This window comes from Filicampus tigris, chromosome 9 (genome assembly GCF_054856515.1).
Source record: "Filicampus tigris isolate MCC_2025a chromosome 9, RoL_Ftig_1.0, whole genome shotgun sequence".
In the NCBI taxonomy this organism is placed as follows: Eukaryota; Metazoa; Chordata; class Actinopteri; order Syngnathiformes; family Syngnathidae; genus Filicampus; species Filicampus tigris.
Window position 1 is genome coordinate 1,517,205 of NC_141225.1, and position 16,269 is coordinate 1,533,473.

Below are 16,269 nucleotides of genomic sequence, written 5' to 3' on the forward strand. Positions count from 1 at the left end.
TGGCAGTATCAAGTGTTTACTCTGTCAACTAGCCACCTCGTCAATCGATTGGGGAAGAGAGATCCGATGCTGAATGGACTTGTCTCTGCGAAACGTGCCGAAGTGAAGCAAATGACCGTAATGCATGTAATGTGAAGAGTCAATGGTCAACGTCTCGTGCAATTCCCATTCGTTCTTGCAGCTACTAGTTGTGCAATGCAAAAGCTGCTAATTACACTTTGGTTGTGTCAAGCCGACTGGCGACGCTGCTTGCTGAGCCCAGCGCTTTTGCTTCGCAGTCATTTGGGGGCCCTGGGAAAACGCAGTCAGGCCACTCTATATAATACTAGGGCTGAGCAATATGGCCCCACATTCGATTGACTGTATCAATTGCATCGCTTCATGGTAACGATAATGGCTTCCCATCTGTCTCCCCGTCTTCCTTTCGTCTTCGTCATAACGCTACTTTCAGAAGTGCAGCTTTTTTGCTTAAATGGAGGCAATGATTGGCGATCTATGCAATGTTGACACTGGATACAAAGTGAACTTTTGACTTGCATTATGTTTAGCCATCTTGGCTATCCAGCCCCAGCTCGCAAGTAGCGGAGGCTTCGCAAGTAGTGTGCAACGAGCAAAAACGGAAAACAGTATAGTGATGCGGGCGTACCATTTGGGCATTTCTGTCACACAGAGCAGTGTGCACGAAAGGGGATATAAAGATAAAGACATAATTAACATGCACTACCGCGATTGGACTGTAGGGTCCAAATCTCGATCTTTGGGCAAATTCATACCTTATCTTGAATATACCATTTGTACCGTGCACCCCTAATCTGTACTGTTAAATTTTGACAAAAGACGAGGTACGCAATTTAGGCCAATGTTTCCTGCTTTTTACACCTGTTTGCAATGATCTGCGACACCGTAAATTATCTTACTATTTACCACAATGTTTAGCATCATCCGAAAAGTGTGTACTTGAGGCAATTCTCCTATTTACGGAGCTAGATAAAGTCCTTAATATCCCTCTTCTCTTAAGGATAATTAACAAATCAATCTTCAACACTTTTAGTTTAATTGATAAGAACGTGAGTCAACATTTAATACAGTTTATGGGGGCAACTCTGGTCCTCTGGGCCTCCCTCCTCCAACACACCTGATTCAAATAATCAGGATTGGTATCAGGCTTCTGCAGAGCTTTCTGATTAGTTGATGATTTGAATCAGGTGTGTTGAAGGAGCGAAACATCTAAAACATGCATGATAGTGGCTATCGAGGACTGGCGTTGCCCACCAACGAGTAATGATTATGTTGTGCATTGAGTGAGATTATGTTTTGGCACTCTACCCACCTCTGTCACTGAGTCACATGAAAATAGGGAGGGAAAATGATTGATTTAGAGCAATTTTGGGCATTTTCACTTCGTAGTGTACCAAACTCACTCTTGTTGTCAGCGATTTACACAATGGCTGTGTGTTGAGCTGTTTTGAGGGGACAGTAAATTTACATTGTAATACAAGTTGTACTCTAGCTATTTAACAGTGTTGCAAAGTGTCATTTTTTTCAATGTTGTCCCACAAAAAATATATATATAAATATTTACAATAATGTAACCTGGCATAGCAAAATGAGTCATAGTGACCCATATTCCAGAAATTAGATTTTGGTAAAATAAAAAAAGAGAATGAGCTCAGTTTTCCAATGATATACTGTATCAACTACTGCACCATGATACTCACTACGTACATCACTACCACAGATATGAATGCATCAATGTGACACACACCCTTTGGGCATAGTGCGTACAGCGATGCTAAGCAAGGAGGGTTAAAGACATCAGCAAATTCCATGCGTTTGATTCACACACCAATTGTGGATAGACAGCGTTTGGGAATATTTATGTCATTTAAATGTCTCTGCTGTTATTCCATAATGATATGACATTTTGAGCTGCAGTAGGTTCTGGTGTACCACTGCTAACTACTAGAGGTATCAGAATGAGAAAAAGGTGTTAACTACAGCAATCAGAATGAGAAAAAATGTATTTGATATGTGAAGTGTGACAAAGTCACGCAGGGAGAGAAAAAAAGACGTCGTCATGACAACACCCATTCTCATTCATTGGCCAACGTATTCAGAATAAAGTTGAACAACAAAATTGCAATTTATCGAAAAGTGCATTTTCCCACTCATTCATCGCTGTGATATGTAGACTTGTGACTTTATTCATGTTTGGGTGTATGCTGGCGTCACACTAATAAACCGTCGTAGTTTGTGCAACATGTCTCGGGAGTACAGGCTAGTTATGAATGATGCGGACTACAAGCGTGTAAACTGAATGTAAACCGATCATCCAGGATGTCACGTTCAACTTGCTCACTATAGTATTGAGTGTGTGTGTGTGCGTGAGTGTGTGCATTCGTTTATATTTGTTGGTTCAACTCGGCGACTGTTTTCTGAGTGTGTGTGCATGTTTAAACTTTTGTTTAACATGCTTGCGCGGTCGCCAAGTTTTCCTCGTAATCCATATGGCTCGCAACAGAATCGCGCTTCACGGTGACCGTTTTGGCACATCTAAACAATGTTATTCCGACCGACATCAGTCTTGTCAACTCCAAAACCATTTACAGACTACGGACGACGTGGACTCGCGCCTCGCTCTGAATCCCAGCGCGACACTCCTCCATGAAATGAGGAGGAAACAGCTCCGCTGCAGTGCGGAGTCGGACAGACTCACGTGACCGGGTCCTGCCCCCTGATTCGGCGAATGATTATCACTTCCTCCTCCTCTGCCGTCAATGCACACTGATTTTTCAGCATTTCCTCACACTTTGCGGCCGTCGGCTGCCTCGCTTTTTGAGGCAGTATTAATACTCGATAATGTAAAATTACACATCGTGAAAGCAAGATTGACGATGATATCGATAACGATGTATATCGCCCACCTCTACTGAGACCCATATATTTGATTAATTAATGAACTAATTACTGACTTATTTGTTGAACATCTTTTACAAAATGAGATTTTTGAACATGTTACGATGTTTATTTCATGAAAATTTAATTTTGACTCGATGAAAGAGGTAGAAGTTTCACCTACTTAACAATTACTACCTCATGCCTTAGAACCTATCTGTGCGTATTCCGACTCACTTTGCTATGCCGGACCACAAATGTGAAGGGTGTACTCACTTTTGTACAATATTGTACATACAAACTTGCATAGATAATTAAAAAAATGTATTCAAGTGAATGTACATGGGATAAGAAAATACTCGTTTGTACTCACAGCATATGGTAGTCCCCGATACCCATGACTTTGTGCGCTTCCACAACTATGGTTGTTGAAGTTTTTCTCATTTACGGCGGGGCTTGCTTCAACAGATTCAGGGCTGAAATTTAAAAAATAAAAGTGAAGTAAACCTGTATTAATATAGCGTTAAAAATGTCCTATATACAGTATTTTACAACATGCTTTTCGATATAGATAATGAGCCACTAGATGGAACCAAAACTCACAAAATGCTTTCCTACCCAGCTGAACAACACTTTAGGACATGGAATGTGGGTGTCACTTTGTTATGCAACTCCCTCTTCTTTACATAGACTGACCCAACAAGTAAATAACCTTGCCCTTTCTCTATGGGTTTCCCAATGAAGAATATGCACAAAAGTGTTCAGTTGAAATCTCGACAGTTGCATTCCTTGACAGGTTTAGTACATTTTATTCCCATTACGAACAAAGTTAAATGACATTGGCAATAGTACTGTTAAATAGATATTAATCTAGAAACTTCCTCAATACTGTTAAAATAATAAAATAGAACAATGAAGTGTGGAAAACCTTATGTGTGGTATTCCTTCGAATACCCAGGTAATGCACAACAAACATGACGGAAGGGAAAAGAAACCCCTATAATTTATGGACTGAATGAAATCCTACGACAAAAAAAAATGTATTTATAAATTATTTTATTACACCTAAAGGATGCAGAGCAATGTGTTAAGTTTGTAGTGTTGCTGCGGTGAAATAATATTGACACATTTTCTTGTGTCATAACTTACTCTGATCCAGCAGCCATTTCTGTGTAAGACGTTTCAGGTGTGGTGACTCCTAGAGCGATTACTATGCTCATGACGTCCAGCACAGTGACGCTTGGGAGGTAGGGGAAGAGGGGGGGAGGGGGAGGGGAGGGGTAGGGGAGGGACAGGATGGAATTGTGGGGAGAGGGGGCAGTAGGTGGTGTGAGAAATCACAGGGCTCCAACTACAGTGACAAACCACTCCAATGGTGGGGAGCCGCTGAGCCGTAGCCCTCGGCTTATGGTCATGTGGGACCTGAGGACACAGAGCGTTTTGGAAGCAGTTGTTACAAAAAGGCATACACTTAGTTTGTCAGAATTGAAAGACAGAGATTTTTCTAATTCACGCCAACAACACACTCCAAACAGAAAACAGAACAATAGAAACTGGGCTATTTTAGGGATAATTAAAACAGCCATAAATCATCCATCCATCCATTATCTATACCGCTTATCCTCACAAGGGTAGCCATAAATCAATTAGTTCCAAAAACATAGTAAACTGCACTTGAAAAAATAGGATTCTTTAAAGTAAACAGTAAATTAATAAGTATAAAACATTATTAGTATTATTATTATTATTAATATTATTATTAGGGCCCGAGCAGCGACCGATGCGGGATCCCTATTGTTTTTGTAGAAATTATTAGGGCCCAAACAGCGACCGCTGCGATGTCCCAATTGTTTTTGTAGAAATTATTTTACTTCTATGTCTTTGATCGCGTTTTTGAGACCCTAAACATGCACGAAAACTCACCAAACTCGTCGGGCCTGGCGAAAATTGTGATATTTTGAAGTCGGCGTTAACGGCGCAAACAAAATGGGTCTATAGCGCCACTTAAGAGTAGCTAAATAAAAGCCAATTCCGGCCCGCTTGACCTAGGCCTACGAAAATGGCAGGCATGTGTAGCGCCCTGAGACGTACAAAAAAGTCAATTACAGCCATAGTGTGAAGTGAACAGGAAGTGAGATATGAATTTTTGAATGTCCAATTTTGGCCCATTTTTGCACAATTACAGGGGGCATACTTTTGCACCCTCATCCCAGAGAATTCATCTAATTGAGTTCAAACTTCAGATATATCTTAAGGCCTGGGCAACAACTGGGACAAAAATAGTGACTTTTCGATAAACTATATGATGGGGAGGGGGGCATCAAAATTGTAAAAAATTAAAATATTTCCTTCGCCACAAATGACAAAATGCTATATAACTCGTCTGCACATGCTCCAAAAAATCTAAAACTTGGCCTGTATATACGGTATTTTCCGGACTATAAGTCGCTCCAGAGTACAAGCCGCACCAGCCATAAAATGTATAATAAAGTGGAAAAAAACACAAGTCGCACTGGAGTATAAGTCGCATTTTGGGAGGAAATTGTGCGCTTAGTACACATCATTTCCACCGAGCTTGTTGTATACAAGAAAGTCACGGTAAGATAACTTTAAATCTACCAAAACGATTGTAGATCGCTTAAATAAGTCTTTTATTCATCCCCGACCATGTAGAATGTCTCCAAAAGTACTTGTGTATTCGGTCGTAATTATGTCTTCCTCTCCTCTCTGCTGAGTGTGCGCCTCCTTACGTGTGTGGCTGAATGATGCAATACCCCAGCCAGAGGCAGGTAACTGCCTGTTTGTGGTTCGTTCTTATTCAACCATCGTCTGTAAGTAACTTAGACAATTGTGTGTACCGGTAATGACCATGCAACATTTATATAGGAGCTGAATCGTGGCTGATTGTACTGTGCTGTTGACTGAACATACTAATCGCTATTGCTAATGCTAATCGTTAGCATGTCTGCCTGTTTGTGGTTTATTCTTGTTCAACCATCGTCTAACTTAGACAATTGTGTGTCATGACATTTATAGACGAGCTGAATTGTGGATGATTGTAGGTTGTTGACTGAACATACTAATTGCTATCGCTAATCGTGATCGCTAATCATTAGCATAGGCTCATCTTGTTCATGTCTATGAAAATACATGTGTATGTAATGCATAGATTGATAGTATTTTCTGTTTCTTGTACAGTTTCACAATATAAACAGGCAACTTCGCTGCACACCTGGAGTCAGTGGAGTTTGTTTGTAAATGTTTAGCTGTTTGGATAAGCTGGCTTCCTCGACTAGCAAGGCCTGTTAGTTTAACAACACATTAGACTTTAACCGTTTAAATTATTCATGCTTTTTAATAGCTTTTAGGATGTATCTTATGTTTCTTTATGTTGGTTACATTAACATGTGAAATGATATAGAAGTAATTGTCATGGCTTGTTAGTGCTGACTTGTATTTATGATGCTTTGGCTCCCTCTGCAGGCGCTTTAGCGCTAAAGTGCCTGCAGAGGGAGGTAAAACATAAGTCACAAGTCATACACGTAACACGTATGTTTTAGAATAGGCAGCTCTTCCTGGGAAGGAGGGGCTGGCACTGATTTATAACCCATTATCTCATGAGGGGGGTTGCCTAATCCCGTGGGAGACGAAGGTAAGACCTAGCGCTGGTGTGTCTACTGGACCATAGTTTTTGTATTTCCTATTTGTTATATTAAATACAAGTACCACCACAGGACCAACTAGGGCTGAACGATTTTAGGAAAAAATTGTCGTGAGAGTTTTCTGAATTTCTCAATTCGATTTGGGATTTTCTTCAAATGTTTCAGTGCATTTACAACATACAAATATGACTTTAATAATGCAAGTTCACTAAAGAGGTTTTGTGAGTGAGGCCGTCCTGTTTGAAGTAAGGCAAGACCTACTGTATTACTTGCCATCATGTATAAATATGCAATTATGTGTCATAGTATATAAATAACAGGGATGTCACAATATCGGCAATATCGTGGTATCGCAATATTAAAATTGCCACGATTTATCTTCATCATGTCACGATATTAATAGCAGCATATCTATTCAAAAGCCCAAGCTATTTTCCATTTGTGCAGTTCTAGCACCCTCTGGTGGTTAATTTATTTGTGCCATTTAATTTGATGCCACCTGTGTTTTAAGACTCACGCTAATCGCCAATCGGAGCGCATGACTAGCCAAGCCTATTTCTTGGTGAATGCAAAAACATAATATTGTGATGTGGTTTTTTTTTTAAATAAGAGCATCTTCTTTTACAATATTATGAGGTAATTAATACAGTATTGTGAGCTTTTTAAATGTTAACTGGGAAGACAAGAAAGTCAGAAAAGACTTTAAAGTGTTTATGGATCAATTTGATATGACCCAGGTAGTAATAAATGGCCCTACTAGAATTACAAAATCCACTAACACTCAGATTGATTTAGTTTTTACAAATAAACATGAAAGGATTTTAAACTCCTTTAACATCCTTACCAGATTAGTAGATCACAATCTTATAATGGCCAACAGAAAGTTAAATAAAAGGTGTTTAAAGCCTTTGCTTTCTACAGAATTCTATAAAATACCACAACAAAAACAACAGAATTTCCAAGATTCAATTCAAGGTGTAAATTAGAATGAATTACTAACTGGACAAAACTTAGATCAGGATTGTTCAAAATTTTCTAATAGACTAAGTCAAATTAACAAACAATTCATCCCCAAAATTAAAAGAATAATAATAATTTAATCACTGCTCTTAATAATGCCCAGGGAAATACTAAAATAACTTGGAACTACATAAAAAACTGTTAGGTTATAGCCAAACTAAGAAATAAAAACAAATGCAAATTTGAATAAATGGGGACATTTTAAAAGAAACTCAACTAATTGATGATGCTTTCAACCGATATTTTATTGGCTCTGTCGCAGAAATCTCAAAAAATTTTGTTTTAATTCCAAGGAAAGAATACCCTGCACTGTTTGCAACACAAAGATTTTACAATCACAAACATTCTCAGAGTAAAAAGTTGTGAATATAATTCAATCGTTCAAACCATCCAAGGCTAAGGATGTTTTTGGAATGGATACAAATATTGTATGTTGAAAGATCTAAGTACAGCTTTGGCCACTCTCATTGTCTCCATCATTAATCACTCAATATCAACTAATCATTTCCCCAAGGCTTAGAAATCTGCTGTGGTTACCCCAGTTTTTAAATCTGGTGACTCGGGTTCCTTGAATAACTACCATCCAATAAGTACCCTACCAGCCATTTCCAAAATTGCAGAAAAATGGATGGCCGAGCAGACTGTCCCTTTACAGCAGCTCCCCCTCACTCCATGCCATGCAGTTTGGTTTCAGACCTAAACATTCAACAGAAACCGCCACATGCCTTTTCAATGAGAAAAGAAATTCTTCTCTTGACAAGGGTGGAGTTGTTGGGGCAGTATTTTTGGACCTTAGAAAAGCCGTTGATACAGTAAACCACACTGTTCTCCTCAATAAGCTTTCACAATTTAACTTCTCTTGTGAGGCTATGAGCTGGATCCAACCATGTTTGTTTGATCAAACACAATCTGTCTCAATTAACAACTGCATTTCTGAATCTCTTCAGATAACTACTGGGGTGCCACAGGGTTTGGTGTTAGGCCCCCTTTTATTTAGCCTTTACATCAATGATTTGCCTACCATTTGTTCTGATGTTGACTGCTTAATGTATGCAGATGACACTGTCTTATTTGTTCATGGTCATTTTAAAGGCATTGTTGCAGCCAGGCTAACTAAAGCAATGGCTCGTGTTACAATATGGTTGCAGGAGTGCTGTCTGCAACTAAATGTGTCAAAAACTGTGAGTATGTACTTTAGTAAAACCAGTAGAGCTTCTCCTAATCCTTAAATACTTGTAGGAGGTCAGTAACTGTAGAATGCAACTCAATACAAATATCTTGGGCTTGTGATTGATTCAAAACTTTCCTTTAAATTTCATATCGACAAAATATGCAAAAATGTAAAAATGAGTCTTGCAACTTTTAGGTTTATCCATAATGAAATGTCAACTAACACGGCAAAGAGTTTCTTGCATTCACTGATTTTCAGTCACTTAAATTATTGTATAACAAGTTGATTTCAGGCTACTCAGAGTACAAAAAGATCTTTGGAACACAAGCTATTAAAATCATGGACAAGAAACCGCGGCACTATCATCATTGTGCAATACTTAAAAAGTATAATCTCTTGAACTAGGACAATTTTCATATGGTTGCAGATTTGAAGCTCATTTATAGGCCTAGATAGACCAAAATGATGTTGGTCAACAGTGACAGACGCTTACCCACGGTGGCGTCCGGCCGGCTGTTGGCATGTCACGCTTGAAAAATTCACCGCAACGACAGACAGCGACGCTGACCATAAAAGTACCTTCTGCGCATGCATAAGATGTAATACCCTTCCATACCATCGGTCGCGGTAGTCACTGTTTCTCATTGTTAGAAAAATCCAACCGGAAAGCTGTTAGCCGGGGGCGGATTATAAAAACGTAAACAATGCATTCAGCTATATTCTTCGCTCACGATGAACTCATACGCGAATTAAACCATCACGTTCTTGACATGGTATTGTGAAATACTTAAATTGTCAACCCTCGCTCTTGTACTTGTAAGGCAGCGAAGGCGTGCTCACTGTTTTTCCACCTTTGTCACTTCCCGTTGGTGCTCCGCTCGCTGATTTGCTAGCTAACAGCCAATCAGAGTGACCAAATGCCACGACTGGCGACGCCGATTCAACATGCGTAAACGCCCCCAAGACACTTAGAGACGAGTTACGACACTACACCGGTGGTCACTACACCAATCAGACGGTGCATTCATATGCCACGACGCTTCACGTCCTCCAACGTCGGTTTGGTCTATCTTGGCCTCGTAAGGTACTTAATGGCCTAGCCCCAGTTCCCCTGGCCGAATTCATCTGCCAAAGAGACAGTAGTGAGCACCTCACTCGTGCCTCTCTCAGGCGTGACTGCGCAATTCCTCAGCGCAAGAGTGCTTTTAGCTTGTCAACGTAGTCAGTAAGAGGTGCCAAGGAATGGAACAGTATACCAGAGGAGGTTAGGAGACAAACCACCTACAAGGCCTTTGTTAAAAATTTGAGCACATGGTACAAAAATAACTACACTTGTCAACACTAAAACGTATATCTCCTATGCTATCATTGTCTTCATGTGTTTATAGTTTTTAATTGTGTGCCTATTGTTAATTACTTGTTATATCATATATTGTAAAATGTTTGAAGCACTTAGTGTCTTGCTGTTTATATTTATTTTTTGTAATTATATTTTAATGCTTTTCTACTTCATGGCAGCCAGGGAACTACTGATGAAAAATAAACTTTTGGCTAATTCTGGCTTTTTTTTAACCATGATCTGTCATGTGTTATGTGAAATTGCACTGCCCCCTTTCAAATGAACTAATCTAATCTAATCTAATCTAATTTTTTATATATCATCAACCTCCCTACAATATCGTGATAATTATCGTATCGTGAAGTTCATATTGTAATATTATCAGATCGTGACATTTGGATATCGTGACATCTGTGATAAAAATAGTAAATATACAAATATTTTTTAACAAAAAAAATGTAAGATTTAGAGCTGGGCACTTGACCCTTTTTTGCCAGTAAGGCCGCAAACCTGCATCCTTGACCCAGGTACCCTTCCGGCCACGACCCCCCCTCATAAAAATGATCACCCCCCCGGACTCTGTGGTGCAAAATAGTACAAATATAAGCCAATAAAATTGCTGATACTACAAGTATTTATTAGGGATGTCACAATATCGGCGGTCCGCTGATAGTGTAGTGGTACACACGCCTGAGTTGTGTGCGGGCAGCGTGGGATCGATTCCCGCTCAGTGACAGTGTCTATGTGTGCCCTGCGACTGGCTGGCGACCAGTTCAGGGTGTAGTCTGCCTTCGCCCATTGACGGCTGGGATAGGCTCCAGCAACTCCCCGCGACCCTATATAGGATAAGCGGTTTGGAAGATGACATGACATGACAATATCGGCAATATCGCAATATTAAAATTGCCACAATATATCGTCGTCATGTCACGATATTAATAGCAGCAAATCTGTTTAAAAGCCCAAGTTGTTTTCAATTTGTGCAGTTCCAGCACCCTTTGCTGGTTGGTGTATTAGTGCAGTTTAATTAGATGTACCTATGTTTAAGACCCACACTAATAACCAATAGGAGTTCGTGACTGGCCAAACCTATTTCTTTGCAAACGCTGTTATGTACAAAAACAGAGTATTGCCATGTTTTTTTTTTTTATTTGAGCTTCCTTTTTTTTTTTTTTTTTACAATACAGTGAGCTTTTATACAGTATTGTGAGCTTTTTATATATGGCCAGCACCGCATCGTGAGTTTCATATCATGATATCGTATCGTGACATTTTGACATCTACCCAAGTATTTATACTTTTGACATTGATCTCTTCGTCATGGTTGACGTCACCCTTTAGCATCTTCTGGCATTCAAGCGTGTGCTGAATTGCCAATGTAGCCGTTGTCTTATTTTATGTCTAGATACGTATTAATTGTCGGAACTTCCGGCCCGGCCGGACGCCGCTTTTTGGGGCCAAGGGCAGGGGGTGACACGTTTGAAAAAAAAGGGCTCGACTAAGCAAGGGCAGAAGTGGATTTTAGTCCAGCCCACTAATCGGCCCTTAGGCGTGTTACGTGGTCACGGGGCGGCCAAATTTCAGCTCAGCCTACTCGAAAGGCTTCTTTATACTCCCACGTCGGCACAAGCAACTACTGGCGCATTGCATCACGTCACGATGTATTGTTGGTGACAGGTCTGCAACACATGCCGCGCACACATCAGGAATTGTTGCTGGTATGTATGACTCCGCGCAAATTCTCTCTCGTGATCGGTCCGCTATGTCACATGTTGCGATGACATACATTTTCCCCCGGCTCGGCCCGGCAATTTGTTGCCAAGGAGGAGAGGATCCACCACGCAGCTCGTTGCTGCTGCGAAGCAAACTAGTTTTATGAATAAGGGCGGAGGGTCGAGGCCGGAAGGGTACCCAGGTCAAGGGTGGAGGGTCGGAGGAGCGGCCGGACCGTCAAAAAAGGGTCAACCCAGCTCTGTTAATTGTAATACACATTTTCTGTTCATAGCTGCTGGCTCGCCGGACGAAAAAAAAGTCTACTGTACACCAAAACACTTATTTTGAGTCTTTTCCAAGTCTGCAATTACCATGCTTAGCAACTCCTCGTTCGCCTCCTTGGCGCTACTTTTTAGTAAGGTAGTTTATTTGTCACCGCGGAGGAAAGGATCAGCATCACACAGCTCCATGCTGCTGCTGCGCACAGACTTACATATCGTCGCTGGCCTGTGAAAAACATCTCCAATTTTGGAAACTTTTTTAATTTTCACTTTAATGCGATGTCTATAACGCGGAAACATGATTCATGTAAAAATAAGAAAATGAAAAAAAAATGGAGATAAGTGTTTTTCACATGACAGCGATGATATGATATAAATAAAGTCTGCGCTGCTGCAGAGCAAGCAAGGTAGCTTGCGGCTAGTACTGCCAAGCAGCCGCGAAAAGACATGACTTTCAGGAGTATGGGTAACAGCGGGAGCGTGAGGTTGGCGCAACGGTTTTTTTTCTTTTTAAGCCAGAGCCACTTAGGCGCTGATTAGTGTGACGGGTCCATAGTAGCATGCCGCTGACTGATTAGCGTGGGGATAAAAAAGTCTGTTGGATGATCTTGAAATCACATTTTCTGAGATCACTATTTCTGCCCCAAAACGATAAATCGTTCAGCCATAGGACAAACATCATTACATAATAACATACTGACCTAAATGGTCTTAAAAAATGAGGCAGAGGTTTTATTAATAAAATACACTTGTATTTATTACTGTAAGCCAATGTTTTTCAAACTTTTTTGAGTCAAGGCACATTTATGTCATTGAAAAAATCCTGCGGCACACCACCAGCTGAAATTGTGAAAAAAAAAATGCTTATTTTAACAATATAAGTGTTATATTGTTCATACAAGCATTTTTTAACACTGAAGAATGACGTTATTTTATAACTTGAATAGGAATTAAATAAACACAAAGAAAAAGTATTTTATAATGTTTCATACTGATATTTACTCAGTGTGAAACATGAGCCTGTTTGGATAAACATGCGTCACTAATTCGCTTGTCTCTAAACAAAGACAATTAGCTAACTACTGCTGCTGCTGCTACCTGCTGGTATGAAAGAGTACTGCAATGTAGTAAAGACAGTTTTACGCTGCCAGGCGCTAGACCGCACGGGCACACAAATTAGATCATTTCCCACGGCACACCTGACAATATCCCATGGCACACTGGTGTGCCGCGGCACACAGTTTGAAAAACACTGCTGTAAGCCATTGCAACATTAAACACATTTCAAAAATATATTATCTGTACGACCATAAAAGAAAAAAGCATGTGGCAACTAAAGATGTGCGCGACTAGTCATTTAACCGTTTAACCGTCTACGATTTATTAAACGTTTTGTATTTTACTAGTCGGTTAAATGCGGCATTAAGTATCACGCATCTTGTTCCACACGCCTCTGCCTCTGTTAAACATGCTGAGCACCAAGAGAGAGAATTGCAAAATTTGTGTGTTAACATCATGAAGGCCGAAATACTCTCCCGAGCAAATATGAGGTAGACCTGGTTAACCCGCTCTGAGAAAAATAAAGGTTGAAATTTCCTTTAGCCAGTAGGTGACGCTACCACAACTATGAAAAATAAGTTTAGATGTCTTCAGGCTTGGACTACCGTAATGCAAGAATTTTTGAGAAGATGGGATCATCTGAGTCAGGTTACAGCAGCTTTTATTGCCACAGTGAATAATCATAGTTGGCGGCACCGTAATGGCCACGCCCTTTGCCGAAAAATCACAATATTTGGTGTAGAGCATGATCAACATCCTGAGGTCTGACAACTTTTCAATTGGATTCGTTCAACGGGCTCGATGCAAAGTACAAACCCAATTCCAATCAAGTTGGGATGTTATGTTAAACCTAAATAAGAAGAGAATACAATGTTTTGCAAATCATATTCAACCTATATTTAATTGAATCCACTACAAAGACAAGATATTTAATGTTTAAACTGATGAACTTCATTGTTTTTACCAAATAATAATAAACTTTTAAATTCTATGGCTGCAACATGTTCCAAAAAAGCTTAGACATGAGCTTGTTTACCACTGTGTTACATCAGCTTTTCTTTTAAGTTTCTGGTAAGTTTATTTTATTCTAATACATTTCCAGTTAAGAGAAACAATGCAAGAAAGGTACTATGCCGGTGTGAAACTCTCCCATCCTTTATGACAAGGCTGTCTGTGTAAGAACTGGTCTGCCAAAGGATCTCTTGAGTTTTGGCATACAGTGGTATACTTCTCCACTACTATACTATCACCACTTGTTTTTTTTCCCCTTTTTTTCCTCAGTCTATCAGCAACAGCAATGGAGTGAATTCGGACTCGGCATGGACAGTTTTGAGATCTGTTGGACTGGCATTAATGACTGATAAGTAGCCTATTGTAGAGGGTTGTGTCCTGCTGTAACATAATATTAAAACCTGACCCTTTCTATTTTTAGGTGAGAAGGGTTGTGTTGTTCTCAAGGACTTGAGAATTGGATGAGCACAGCAGTGGCCAAGACCATTCAGGAGTCCTATGAGTTGTGCAAAATCAGTCACGTGCCGAACCTCCATCGCCAAAGAACACTGTTTTGGCGGGAGCCACCATGCTTTGGTGCTCAAGGTAATGACATTCTGACAGGTAGAGACCAGCTTTCTGTTGTCATCGAACATGACCTCAACGTTCATTGTCTGAGGGTTCCATTGAAATGGTGGTCGCCCGAAATTTATAGGACTCTCAAGTGTCAGATCTTTTGCTGTTGGAAGCCAACGGAGCTCGGGGTGAAGTTTTTGATGTTGTGAATGATTTCTGAGTGTGAGAGCTGCATGATATATATATTTTTTTAATGGATTTCTTAAATGTTTTTATTAGAAGCAACAAACAAACAACTTCATATAAAACCCATTCAAAACATACCTCTTTTTTTTGTTTTTACAGGGAATAATAATAAAAACATAATAACAGAATAAATAACAATAATACAAAATAAACAGTCGTAATATAGCAATAATAATGAACAGAGTAATAGCAGTGACCCGCATGTAATACTGTACACACAAAGAGTGGGAAAATAAAGTAAAATTATAAAATAAATAAATAATAACAATAATAAATAAACAAAAATAAAAATAAAATAACACTTCAAATATGGTAATAAAAATAATGAAAGTGATGAATAAAGAATAGTATTTCAAATAATAACATTTGAAACTACAAACACTAATCATGACCCTTAAGTCACACAATTGTCCATGGCTTGCAAAGACAACCAACAACACTAACTAACCCCCAAATTCCAAACCCAAGCCCCAAAAACCCACATCCTGACCTATGACCACTAAATCAAATATTCCCGAGATAGGAGAGCAATGGATGCCAGATTCGTCCAAAATCATCCAGATTACCTTTAATTACATACCAAATTTTTTCAAGATGAAGCGTGTTTGTTAGCTCTGTGAGCCACATTCGAAAGACAGCAACATCTTTACCCTTCCACTGCTGTAAAATGAGTTTTTTTGCTATGATCAGCACATACAGTATGATAACAAGCATTTTTGCACAATCCTTAGATCTTTTGTTTCATTTGAAATCCCCAAAATAATCAGCATTGGACACAGGTCAATCTGGACACTTAGGACATCTGATAAAAATGAAAAAATGTCAACCCCAAAAAATTCAGAAGTTTCGGACAAAGCAAAAAAACATGCAATAAATTTTCACATTGTGTCATGCATTTTTCGCAAAGGGGAGAGCATCAGGAGAGATTTTGTGAATTTTCTCCCATGAGTAGTGTAGCCTATGTATAATTTTGAATTGGATCAAACAATGACGGGCGTTTATAGAGAGTGTGCTCATATTGTGTAACGCTTCCTGCCAAATATCCTCAGATATGGGGATCCCAAATTCTCTTTCCCACTCCCCCTTTATTTTCACAATTGAGGGAATGGAGACCTCTTGCAATAAAAAAAGCCATAAAAAAGTGAAATCCTGTGTTCAGAGCCAAGGTATTCGCACAGACTGCAGGCCAAAATGTCGGGTTTGGCATTCTCAAATTGCGGTATGTAAGAGCGCACATAATTTCGTAGTTATAGATATCTGAAAAAATGATTAGGTGACAGTCCAAATTTCTCCTGCAATTGATTTTAAGTCAAGGAT

The 16,269-nt window shown here is 39.6% G+C and overlaps 1 protein-coding gene across 7 annotated transcripts in view; it reads right to left on the reverse strand.

Annotated features, from left to right (window-relative positions):
* setd5 (SET domain containing 5) overlaps positions 1–16,269 on the reverse strand; it is a 110,174-nt gene that overhangs the window by 41,738 nt on the left and 52,167 nt on the right. For 6 of the 7 annotated variants that reach the window (XM_086040300.1, XM_086040302.1, XM_086040301.1 and 3 more), the window contains exons 2-3: positions 4,045–4,317; positions 3,269–3,371 (exon numbers count right to left, since the gene is read on the reverse strand). The exons of the other annotated variant lie outside the window; for it this stretch is intronic. In XM_086040300.1, the coding sequence (XP_085896426.1) occupies positions 3,269–3,371; positions 4,045–4,115 (174 nt within the window). In that variant the 5' untranslated portion in view covers positions 4,116–4,317. The remainder of the gene's footprint in view (positions 1–3,268; positions 3,372–4,044; positions 4,318–16,269) is intronic. 7 annotated transcript variants of the gene reach the window in all.